Below are 13148 nucleotides of genomic sequence, written 5' to 3' on the forward strand. Positions count from 1 at the left end.
ACACCAAATAATATGGAAATACTGCAGCCAGCTTTTCTAAAATTGTACCCACCGCTGTATAACAGCAGTTATCCTGGAGTAGCAAGATTGCAGGTTATTTTAACTTAATTCTTTTTGATGTTTGGTGTCCCATCATGCATAGGTACTACTTGTCTAATTCAAAAGGATATTTTTTAAATGAGGAAATTAAAAAAAAAAACAATAGTGTCCAAATAAAAAGCTAAGGCAGTATTCACTCATCCACATTTTTTTTTTCTTTCAGCAAGGCTCTTGGTCTAGAAGCAGTGGAGTGTACTGGGTTACAAGGTGACTATTGTGTGAATTTGGGTATGGAAGAGCTTATAATTTGTGGAAAGCCCTTGCTGGAGTAGAAGAATAAAACAAAGATGAAAATAGAGCTCGGGAATCAGGAGGCACCCATGGAGGCAACATTTGACTTGCCTCTTGAAAGTGCAGGAGGGTGTTGATGTTGGGGGAGAGTTGTGTCCTTAATGCCACAAAGAAGAAAGTAGGGGGAATTGGTCCAGACAGAGGGAACAGCAAGTGTCAATTTTCTTCCCTGGTATCAAAGACCATGTACCTCTGACAGCCAGCTGGGATCCCTGCAACCAGAGTATCTTCCCATTCTGTGCTGTTTAACCTCTGGAAGCTCTGGGCCATGTGACCCTCAGGGCCTCTGAGTCTCACTTGAAATTTTATTACCCACTTTAGTCCTCATATTTTACTCTGTTCTTTTGCCTGAGTCTCAAAACAATTTTTTAAAGTTATCTTGACCTGAGATCAAGAGTAGTGTGCTCATCTGACTGAGTCAGCCAGGCGACCCTCAACACTAATTTTTCTGACCATTTTTGTCACCCAATTTTATGACTGACCAACAGAGGATATGTAAGGAATATGATCTAGACCAGTGATTCCCACCCTGACCACACATTAGAGTCATCTGAGATTTTTACAATCTGTGTTGTGGCTCCCCCTACCCCAAGAGATTCTGATCTATCTGGTCATTGTTAGGGCCTGGAGCAGTGGATTGTAAGGGCTTCCAGGTAATTCTAATATTAAAAAACAAGTGTAGCATGTATCCTTCCAGAGAGACGACTTAAAAAGGAAACACTTGAGGGGCACCTGGGTGGCTCAGTCAGTTAAGTGTCAACTCTAGATTTTTGGCTCTGGTCAGGATCTCATGGTTGTGAAATCAAGCCACATGCTTAACATTCATTCTCTTTCTCTCTCTCCCTCTATCCCCTCCCCTGCAAAAAAAAAAAAAAAAAAAATTAAAAAAAATTTTTTAAAAAAGGAAATACCTGACTTGGATGTAAAGTAATTCAGAAGTTAGTCATTAAAAAGAAGTCTCATTACTTGGTAGATGCAGTGGGTTATGGGTGAATTCAGTCACCAAGTAAATAAATAGCAACAGCCTACGACATGCTCTTAGCACAAACATCAATATGTTTGTTTCCAGGCTGTCTTTGACAAAACAGCTGCTATCTTAAACTAACTGATAGAAACAATAAGCATGGAAATAAAACTCAGCTTTGATCCTCTCCTCAGAAGGAAAATGTCTTCCTACCAACCACTTTTCCAAGAGCCCTTTTCAAGTCCCTGTTCCTCAGGCTGTAGATGAAGGGGTTCAGCATGGGGGTCACCACTGTGTACATCACAGTGGCTGCGGTGTCCTTCTCAGAAGAGTGGGAGGACAAAGGGTTGAAATACACAGCAATGATGGTGCCATAGAAGAGAGAAACCACAGCCAGGTGGGAGCCACAGGTGGAGAAGGCTTTCCATCTTCCCTTTGTGGATGGGACTCTCAGGACAGCACAGGTAATATGGACATAAGAAGCCAGGATGCAAATAAATGGAGTGATCATGATCAGAGAACCCTCGGTCAGAATCATCATCTCATTGAGGTATGTGTCAGAGCAGGAGAGTTTCAGGAGGGGCGTCACATCACAGAAATAGTGGGGGATGGTATTGTCTGCACAGAACGAAAGTCGAGCCATCAGCAGGGTATGCAACAGAGCATTCAGGTTGGCGATGACCCATGATCCCACTACCAGCAGGCCACAGAGCTGGGGGGTCATCTTTGTTGAGTAGTGTAAGGGGTGGCATACGGCTACAAAGCGGTCATAGGCCATCACAGCCAGGAGGAAATTGTCCATGTCCACGAACATGAATACAAAATACATCTGTGTGAGGCACCCAGAAAAGGAGATGGTCTGAGTCCCGAGTATGTGGTTGGCCAGCATCTTGGGGACAGTGGTGGAGACGAAGCAGATGTCCACGAAGGACAGGCTGCTGAGGAAGAAGTACATGGGGATGTGTAGGCGGGAGTCCAGGCCGACGGCCAGGAGGATGAGCAGGTTTCCCAGGACCGTGGCCAGGTACGTGCTCAGGAAGAGCACGAAGAGGAGCTGCTGCTGCTGGGGCTGCCTGGAGAGCCCGAGGAGGAGGAACTCAGAGACGCTCGACTGGTTGGCCCCTCTCATGGGGCTGGACGCCTGAGCCCAGAGGCAGGTAAAGCAGGAAAAATTCACGAGCCTGGGAAATGTTGGTTACAGCGGGACAACTAAGAAGACTGCAAAGAGAAAGGCTGTGTGGCATAGGTGAGGCATTAGAACCTTGCTCCCGGTGTGTTTGGCCAGGGATGGCCTTTCCTGTGCCGTCATCCTTTCATTAGCAAAATGAGGGCAGTGCTTCTGGAAGGCCATTGAAAGATTGTGACAGTGGTCTTATCCATACACTCTTTGTATGTTTGAACCTTCTGTCATGACCATGTGTCTTCAAATAGTGTCACAAATCACTATAGATATAAGAATATTAATAGACATTTAGAATGAGTACTGGAGAACACATGTAAACGGTTACCATAGAGACTGACATATGGTAAACATACATCCTAACATGTGGATATTGGTGCCATGATTATCATGAGGGTGTTGCCTTAGAGAACATTTCTCAGTTCCATTATCTCTAATCCAGACATTACACATTCCTAACATATTCGCTCTGAGGCTCACACCAGTGATCGATCGCTACGATCATACTGCTGCTGCTGCTTCCTGGGCTAACATTTTCTGAGCACTTTACAGAGCTTTGAGCCAGCCCTCAGTCTAACTTGTAAAATGGAAATGGAAATGACCCCATGTTAGGGGCAGACACTCGGCCAAGTGGTTTTCTCCACAGTTCAGGTCTCATGGACATAGAAGATATACATGGTCATGGCTAGGTGACCGCAATGGATGGCGATAAGCTCAGAACTGTTTCTTTGGCTCCACTTTAAAGAAAGATGTAGTGAGGAGTGCCCCCCCGAAAAGGGTTACACTTTAGCAGTCAGTTATTGATAAAGTCCCACTGATTTGACTCTTACCCCAAAAAGAACAGCAGTCATCATGGTCACCAGAAGTCCCAAGCTTGCTTCACTTTTCCAGACCTGGCCAGAGATTACTGGTTTGAGGAAAAGGGACTTGTCATTGGGGTTTTCAGGCTCAGGCTGCTTGAATAAGGGCTGGAGTACACAGACTTGTCCTGTGTACAAGTACAAGAAAGGAAAGGATGTCTGGCATATACAACCCTTGGTGCAGGAAGGATTCTAGGGGAATCAGAGGGCTAGCCCTTTACAAGAGCTTCCATGGCCACTAGGGCCATATTCCCTAAGAGCCTCGTTAGAGATAAACAGCAGGTAATTCTCCCTTCTTCTCCTTGGGCTCTTTTGGATCCAGCATTGATTAATAAAGGCCTGTCATCAGGGTTATGTTATTGCTGCTTTAGAGCTTGGCAACATTGGAAAAGAAGCTATCTTGGGGGAAATCATTAGCAACAAGTTTTCTGCTAGAAAAAACTCACAGTCCTATATTTTATCTCCCACCCAAGCTGTGATGGTATCCTTGTTAGGAAATATACATGATGCTGTATATGAATTAAGAGAATAAACTTTGGATTCACACAGATGTGCAGCTAATTCCCAGATCCAACATTACCAGTTGTGTGACCTTGAGAAATCTATCAACCTGCACAGAATCATAAAATAATATTCATCTTGTACAGCTGTGCAGATTAAATGAGGTAATTTATGTTTAACATCTCATGACTCCTAATCTCATCAATGCACTGGGCTTAGACCATGTCCACTATATAGAGGCTGGAGGGATGAAGTGATATTTACATCCTTCCCTCTCTGCTCAGTCATCTATAATCTGTATAAATGCCATTTGGAAACATTGTCTTGTGTTTATCTTCATATAGCAATAGTCATTTTATAAGGGGCCAGTTGACAAGTTTTTTAGTCTATATTTTAATTTTGGGGATAAATGAGGAAGAATAGGAACCATTGTTTTGTCCATTTGTCAGTTAATATGACATGGATGCCAGGAGGAAGACAGAATTTCTGAGTCCAGTAGCTCTCACTCCACAGTACTGATGGCAAGATCTCACATTAAGGTGCCCATAAAGTTTTTGGTCTCATGCACTATAAGGTTTACTTTCCTGAGGTGATAATATTAAAGGGTTACTCATGAAAAACATACACTTCCATCAGAAGTGGCAGTTGAATCATTTTTTTTTAAAAACTGTATTCTGGGAACCAGAGTGCTTCTCTAACTGGTCTTCCACTTTGGGTCATTTGTGAACAATGTGTTCTTCATGCTGGTTATGATGTCTTTTTTTTCCATTTTTTTTAAAGATTTTATTTACTTATTTGACAGAGAAAGATCACAAGTAGGCAGAGAGGCAGGCAGAGAGAGAGGAGGAAGCAGACTCCCTGCTGAGCAGAAAGCCTGATGCAGGACTCGATCCCAGGACCCTGAGATCATGACCTGAGCTGAAGGCAGAGGCTTAACCCACTGAGCCACCCAGGCACCCTGGTTATGATGTCTTAATAAATATTCACCTACTCCTAGTAACTCAACATAAGAACTTCAGGATCATAATGAGTCCTCATGTATCCATCAGACACATGTTATCAAGTATCAATTTCTGTACATTCTATCTCCAAAAACACACCCCAAAAAACCTCATAATGTTAGTTACCAAGCATCTGTGGAAGAAGGGAAACATGGTCACTGGATTACTGAAGACACTGTTTGCAAGTGATAAGGAACTAACTCCTATCATCTTAAGGAGAAGTAGAATCTTTTGGTGAATGTAATTGCAAAGTCCAAAGTGCTTGCAAGTTTCAGGCAGGGCTAGATGAAGGGACCCAAATAATGACATCAGGACCTATATTTCTTTCTTTCTTTTTTTTTTTTTTTTTAGGACCTGTATTTCTTATCTATTTTGTTTTTTCTGTTTGACTTCATTCTACAGACTGCCTCTCTCGACGTAGCAGACAAGATGTCCACCAGTAGCTCCAAACTGACATCCTCCTAGACTAGCAATTACTGGGCACAGAGAACTTCTCTCTACCAGTGATTTCTTTTTTAAACTTTTTTTTCAAAAAAAAATTTTTTAAGATTTTATTTATTTATTTATTTGACAGAAAGAGACACAGAGAAAGAGGGAACACAAGCAGGGGGAGTGGAAGAGGGAGAATCAGGCCACCCACCGAGCAGGGAGCCAGATGTGGGGCTCAGTTCCAGGACCCTGGGATCATGAGCTGAGCCGAAGGCAGATGCTTAACGACTGAGCTACCCAGGCACCCTTCTTTTTAAACTTTAAAAAAGATTTATTTCCTTTTGGATGTGGGCACTGGGGGATGGCATAAAGTACAGAGACTTGCAATCTTTTAAGTAAACCCTACCCCTGGGGTCCTGGAATGGAGCCCAACATCAGGCTTCCTGCTCAGGAAGCCTGCTCCTTCCTCTCCCACTCCCTCTGCTTGCGTTCCTGCTCTTGCTGTCTCTCTGTTAAATAAATAAATAAAATCTTAAAAAATAAACCCTACCATGATATGGGGTTCAAATTTAGGACCCCAAGATCAAGAGTCGCATGCTTTATTGCCTAAGCCAGCCAGGCGCCTCTTGCAGTGTTTACTTATTAATTCCAGGCAAGGCTGTGCTCATTCCTTCTTGGACCTATGCCCACATCTGAGCCAACTGCTCTGGATGGGAAAGTGGGGTGTTCTAGTCATCCTGGGTCATCAACCAAATGCCCACCATGTGAGAATCCAGGGATGTACGTTATCAGCACGACTAAATAGAGGGGGTGGGGGAGTTTCTAAACAGATCCGAAGAATGGAAATGGGAAGGAATGTCCCTGAAAAAAACATCTAGTTACTGTGATCCACTACTTCTTCCATCATCTGAGTTGAACAAAGGATTGGAGAAGGAACACTTAAGACAAAAGGGTAGATTAGCAAGCTGTTTTAAAAGTTAAGGTGAAGGATGCCTTGGTGGCTCAGTCGATTAAGTGTCAGCCTTCAGCTCAGCTCATGATCCCAGGGTCCTGGGATCAAGCCCCATATCAAGTCCCCCATCGAGCCCCTTGCTCAGTGGGGAGTCTGCCTCTCCCTCTCCCTCTGCTTCTCCCCCTGCCCCTCTCTGTGCTTGTGTGCTCTCTTTCTCTCTCCCTGCATCAAATAAATAAATAAAGCCTTAAAAAAAAAAAGATAAAAACTGCTGCACAACAAAGGAAACAGTCAACAAAACGAAAAGGCAGCCTACAAAATGAGAGAAGATATTTCCAAATGACATATCAAATAAAGGGCTAATATTCAAGATCTATAAAGAACTCAACATCCAAAGAACAAATAATCCAGTCAAGAAATGGGCAGAAGATGGGGCACCTGGGTGGCTTAGTGGGTTAAAGCCTCTGCCTTCCGGCTCAGGTCATGATCCCAAGGTCCTGTGATCGAGCCCTGCATCAGGCTCTCTGCTTAGCGGGAAGCCTGCTTCCTCCTCTCTCTCTGCTTGCCTCTCTGCCTATTTGTGATCTGTCAAATAAAAAATTTTTTAAAAAAGGAAGTGGGAAGAAGACATGAACAGACAATTCTCCCAAGAAGACATAGAAACAGCCACCAGACACATGAAAAAATGCTCCACGTCACTTGTCATCAGAGAACTATGAATCAAAACCACAAGGAGATACTGCCTTACACCAGTCAGAATGACTAAAATTAATAAGACAGGAAACAGCAAATGTTGGGGAGACTACAGAGAAAGAGGAATACTCTTACACTGTTGGTGGGAATGTAAGCTGGAGCAGCCACTCTGGAAAACAGCATGGAGGTTCCTCAAGAAGCTGAAAATAGAGTTACCCTACAACCCAGCAATCACACTACTGGGTATTTACCCCAAAGATACAAATGTAGGAATCCGAAATGGCACGTGCGCCCGAATGTTTATAGCAGCAATGTCCACAACAGCAATGTGGAAAGAGCCGAGATGTCTGTCTATTGGCAGATGAATAGATAAAGAAGATGTCACACACACACACACGCACACATACAATGGAATATTACTCAGCCATCAAAAAGGATGGATACTTACCATTTACATCAATGTGGATGGAACTAGAGGGTATTGTGCCAAGTGAAATAAGTCACCCAGAGGAAGACAACTATCATATGGTTCCACTCGTATGTGGAATATAAGAAACAGCACAGAGGACCATAGGGAAAAGGAGGGAAAACTGAATGGGAAGTCATCAGAGACGGAGGAAAACCATGAGAGACTCTTAACTATAGGAAACAAACTTGAGGGTTGCTGGAGGGGAGGTGGGGGGACACAGTAACTGGGTGATGGGCACGAAGGAGGGCACGGGATACAATGAGCACTGGGTGTGATACACAACTTTTGAATTACTGAATCCTACATCTAAAACTAATGATGTTGGCTAAATTGAATTCAAATTTAAAAAATACAGAAAAATGATTTAACTAGGAAATCTTCATTTTTTTAACTCCCAGTGAAATAAACCTTTGCGACAATGATTATGAAAGAATGTTAAAACAATATGTAGGGGTGCCTGGGTGGCTCAGTTGGTTGGGCCACTGGCTTTGCCTCGGGTCATGATCCCAGAGTCCCCAGATCGGGTCCCACATCGGGGTCCCAGCTCCACAAGGAGTCTGCTTCTCCCTCTGACCTTCTTCCCTCTCATGCTCTCTCTCACTCTCTCTGTCTCAAATAAATAAATAAAATCTTTAAAAAAAAACCAATACATAATAAGTTGTTAGGGACCAGGATATTCACATAGTATCAGATTATATCACTTTACAGGTCACTTGTTAATTTCAAGGGGGAAATATACCATTATTAGAATTGCTATAATAAAGTCACTATGAGCAACTATCTTTTCCAGTGACACAAACTTTACCAAGTTATCAAAGAACATCACTAATACCTCCAATGCCAATTCTATAGGATTTACTGAAGCCTTCTCTTTTTTCACTTCCGCCAGTGAGAAAACTGGTTCCCATTAGCCTCAGAATATTAACTTATATTTGTTCAGCCCTCAGCATGCAGCCCATTTCCTGACCCCACCAGGCTGCCTTCTAGGTTGGCCATGGAAGGCTGCCTTGTCCTGCCACCTGGCCCTGTGCCAAGCTAGCTTTCCAGTCAGATCTCAGATGAGAACTGTTTGCACTAATATTTATGGGCTTGAGTCTCTAGACCAGTGGCTCACTACCATGAGACACTGGACATATGGAGACACTTTTAGTTGTCACAACTATGGGGAAACTACTGGAAACTAGACAATAAAGGCCAAGGGTGCTGTTGAACATTCCAGAGTGCACAGGACATGGCTGTGCAACAGGGATGGTCTGGCTCACGAAGTCAAAAGCGCCAAGACTGAGAACGGAATACATCAGAGTAAGATGATACTACGCACATCGTCTTTCTGAGTCTTGCTGACTTAAGAAGTTTCATTTGAGGATATCTATGGGGCATGGATTTAAGGAAAGTTGGCCTTCCCACCCTTCTCTGCTCCCTAGTACACAAGCAGAAAGGGACGCCTATGCCCACCATGGGACCAGAACCCAGGACTCTGGGATTAAGAGTCTCACGCTCTACTGACTGCGCTAGCTGGGCACATGACTCTGTCATTTCTACTCAGAGAACAGTATAAATACCGTGGGTACGACCACCGGGATCGAGCTGGGGCACCAGGAGTCTTGGTTGAAGAAGAAACACACACAGTGGAGCGGGATTTGCCCCAAGTCTCCTGGTCAGCAGGTGGCTCAGGGACTGTGCCAGCCAGGGTCCTGAGGCAGGCGCTCAACCACAAAACCCACCCAGCAGTAATGCACCCACCCTCCCTCCAAGCCGAGAACTCCTGTCCTCCCATAAGTTGTAGGTCCCAAAGGTGTTCCAGCGTACCCAAAGCCACTGGCCTCACAGAGTTGTCCATTCACTCATTGGACACCTACGGTAAGCATTACTGGCAATACAGCAGTTAACAAAATTCATTTTTTAAAAACAGAAACAACAGAACTCCAGGCAGAAAATTACTCACAGTCCTAAGCCAGATCAAGTCAACATTATCACTGGCCCATGTCACCTCGATTCTCTCCAGGCACCCATTCAGCTCTGACCCTCACCTCTCCCAGGTACAACGTCTGCCCTCCACCTTCTCTGTTTACCTCTTGAGCTGCACACTTGGCATTTTGCTAGTCTCCATCTTCTCCCCTTCCCTGCATGGTCCTGAGCATTCACAGCCTTTTACACCTGTTTCTTTTCTGGGCACTTGTGCAAAATCAACTGGGGTTTGGGAGTTACTGTTTGTCTTAGAAGAAGTGGATCACATGCCTCTCACCCTGGTGTTGCGTATTCCAGGTCAATAGAGATAGACAGAGGTTCTTTTCAAGATTGAAGAACACAGTACTTAGCCAATTAATCTTGCACATGCATCAGTACTAAGACACACTCATACAGGCGTGGAGTGGATGTAGGAGTACCTTGTTCTTTCCCTTGACATTAGATACAAGTCTCTTTGCCTTGTGACTGGAAAGAAGAGTAAAACCTCACACTCTTACTTCAGGGTTGGTGGAAGCTTGAGTTCCACAGGTTTCCGTGGCACTTAGGCTGTACCTCCTCTTACAATGGAAAACTTCCAACACACACCTAAAGGATCATGCAGCTCTGCCACACGAGGTGGGACTCAAACCCACAATCCCCAGCTTAGGAGGCCAGTGCCTTATCCATTAGGCCACTGGAGCACCTGCCAAGCTGCTTGCTCTGGCTAGAAAGAGTTCCAGAGATTGGTTTGGGCAGTTACTCAAAACCGGTCTGAGTTTCTGTCGTGTTCCAACGCGCATTCAGGCCTTCAAGAACAGTCGAAACAGACGCCCCTCCCCCACGGAGCTTGGGTGCAGACGGCGCAGTCGCCCTCCCCTGCCTGCGTTCCTGCGGCTCCTCGCACACCAGCTTCGCGGAGCCTGGCTCTTCTGTTTTCTCCAGAAGGAGTCCCACGCTCAGAAATGCACTGGATTCTCCCTTGGATGAATGGATTCAGAGAGCAGTAGGGGACTCGGGCTGGATCGGTCGGTAGTGCATCCAGCCTGGCCACCGGGCTGTGTGGTTGATAAGCATCCAGTCCTCTCCAGGCCCAGCTTCACCAATGACCCTGCAGAGCGCGGGGCTGGGAGGAAGGAGGACGGTGAGGCACCGCCACAGCGCGCAGTGGGGAGACGACCCCTCCAGACCTTCCGAGGCTCACCCTCAGGCCAAAGTCGGAGCGTCCTGCACCACGCCGCCTGGGGCTGGGTGCCCCAACTCCAGCCTTGGCCAATGTCCAGGAGACGGAGGGAGCCTGGAGGATTCTACCCTGGACCTCGCCTTTCCAGAGCCCCAGACCAAACCCCTTCCCTCGGGGCAGTCTGAAGCCGAAGGCTGGAGTATCCAGGACACACCCCCTGCAATTTTCCTTGAAATTCACGTATTCGCTGGGGTTTGTAATTTATCCAATGGTTAAATACATAAATAAATAAATAAAATCAACCAACCAATTAGCAAAATCGGAAGCCTCTCAAGATTCTCTCCCCATTCCCCTAAGAATTCCTGGGACCTCAGAGCCACCGCTTGCCACATCTCCAAATTCATCCTTTATCATTCGTGCAACAGGATTATCTAACGTACAGTCCATATTCGAATTTCCTCCAATAACGTCCTTTATGTCCAAAAAAATTTTAATTTAACTTAAAAGGCCCAAGCCAAATCGGAGAGCGCACACCGCAATAATTGAGGTGTCTTCTAATGCCCTTTGTGCCACCTGTCCTGGCAATCTGACCACAGGCCCAGAAGAGGAAGCGGCAGGCAAGGGCCTGGAGCTGCCATCCCTGAGACTTCAGAGGGCCGGGCCTGGGAGGGAGGGGACCGCCACTGAGAGAAACTAGGACGCTGTAGACATGGGGTCCTTTGTGGGGGGGGGCTCACCCTTCCGGTGCAGAGGTCTCTAAACAGGCTTGCCTCTTACTTAAAATTATTTGCATTTTAGCAGAAGATGGGATAAGGAGGAGCTCCGAAGCAACAAGCTTTCCAGAGGAGCAGGAGGCCCGTAGGAGTGGGACTGGTGTATTTCTGTGCATCTTTCCAGGGCACAGATTCAAGGGGGAACTTGGGAGCAGGTCCTGGGCTCTGCCTTCATCTCGTCCTCTTGAGGACGCAGCTTGGCAGCCTGGGGATCCACGCAGTCCTCTGCCTTTCCACCGTCGTTTAAATGTGGCCAGGAACTTTTTTTGCTCTCCCGAAAGCGCTTCGCCACTTTGAAGTGCGCTTGTTTGTTTTAAATAGCCAACGTTTTCCGTTGTTTTTAGCTAGAAGTTTGGTCCCCCAAATCCTGCCCATTCGTGTTACTGGAAACCGCGAGTCTCTCCTGGAATGTTTTCCTTGGTAGTAATTTCCTTAAAGCTGTTAACAATTTTTTCAAACCAATAAATAAAGGTTTAAAAAGAAAAGAAAAGAAAAACTTTAGGACAGAGATGATGGCCCAGGGAAATCCCCCTCGAGGACGTTGGGCCCTGGCCCATGATTGCCCCGGAAAGTGGGGACCCTGCGCCCTTTGTGGGAAGCAGCTCTCAAGGACTGAAACTCTTTAGGGGTCAAAGTCAAACCCTACCTGGACTTCCAATCTCCTGGACCTCACAGCCTGACGTTCGAAGAGGGGCACAGGACCCCAGTCCTGACCGCACTCAGTCCCCAGGCAGGAGCAGGGCAGGTAAGGGCGCCCAGGTGAGGGAGACGAGAAAAAAATGCAGGGAGGAGGTGGGGAAAGAAAAGGGAAGAGGTGAGGAGGGCCCACCTCAAAGTGCGTCTCCCCTTTTAGCCCCCCTCAGCAGTGCTGGCGGGGGCCACTGAGTGCCTCCGGGGGATGGCGGGACTGCAATCTTCAAAGGGGTAGAGGGGAGGAACGATGCTTTTCTCGGATTCCCCTCCCCCAAACCGGCCTTGGACTACACTTGACGCAGCCCGGGGAGGAGCTTCCTGACCCGGGATGCCTACACCTCTGGAGCCTAGGACTTCAATTTAAGATTTTTAAAGCCCCCGAAATGAGCTGGAGGATTTTAAAGCTTTTCTTCTAATTCTTCTCTTGCCTGCTCCCGTTTCGTCCTCGCCCGAAGGCTGAGATCTGCCGACAGTTCCTCAACCTCTACCGTTTTGTACCAAAAAAGCAAGAGGGCTCGTCCGGGATTTGAACCCGGGACCTCTCGCACCCTAAGCGAGAATCATACCCCTAGACCAACGAGCCATGGAACGAGGTGTCTCCGGCTTTCTTTATGACTTCGTGGCGACCCAGGCGTTGCAGCGAGTGGGATTAAGGAAGTGACGCAAGGATAAGATTCGGATTTCAGACCCACAGGGAAGGGGTGAACTCAGGAGCCAGTGGGTGAGGAAGGAGCGCACAGAGTGGAGAGCGGCCCCGCATGCACCCCAGTCTGGTGATCCCAGCCCTCACGCTACGAGTCCCCAGCCAGGCAGACGCGCCGCAGCGGGGTCACTTCGCAGACACTCCTCACTGCCGCGAGCACGCTGGTCACATTCTGGGAAAAAGCCCAGCGAGAGGCCCTCAATCCCCCAAGCAACGTTGCCTGTCTCGATTCTAGGTCACTGGGACGCCTTGCGTGGAAAGGCTGCCCCCCTGTGGTGCATCCACACTGCTCCCCAATCACGCCCTGTTGAGTTTCGCGCTCCAAACCAAGAAAAGAAGCCGCCCAACGTGGGGCTCGAACCCACGACCCTGAGATTAAGAGTCTCATGCTCTACCGACTGAGCTAGCAGGGC

At 46.8% G+C, this 13148-nt stretch overlaps 1 protein-coding gene and 2 non-coding genes across 3 annotated transcripts; all 3 read right to left on the reverse strand.

Moving 5' to 3' along the window:
* Window positions 1-1544: 1544 nt before the first annotated feature.
* On the reverse strand, window positions 1545-2483 carry LOC131819595 (olfactory receptor 1F1-like). The gene has a single exon (XM_059154816.1). The coding sequence runs from the start codon at window positions 2481-2483 to the stop codon at window positions 1545-1547; it is 939 nt and encodes a 312-aa protein (XP_059010799.1).
* Window positions 2484-12543: 10060 nt separating this feature from the next.
* On the reverse strand, window positions 12544-12615 carry TRNAP-AGG (transfer RNA proline (anticodon AGG)). Its single transcript has one exon. It is a non-coding gene; the product is annotated as a tRNA-Pro (tRNA).
* A 460-nt stretch (window positions 12616-13075) lies between these two features.
* Window positions 13076-13148, reverse strand: TRNAK-CUU (transfer RNA lysine (anticodon CUU)). Its single transcript has one exon. It is a non-coding gene; the product is annotated as a tRNA-Lys (tRNA).

This window comes from Mustela lutreola, chromosome 17 (assembly GCF_030435805.1).
Source record: "Mustela lutreola isolate mMusLut2 chromosome 17, mMusLut2.pri, whole genome shotgun sequence".
Taxonomy (NCBI): domain Eukaryota; kingdom Metazoa; phylum Chordata; class Mammalia; order Carnivora; family Mustelidae; genus Mustela; species Mustela lutreola.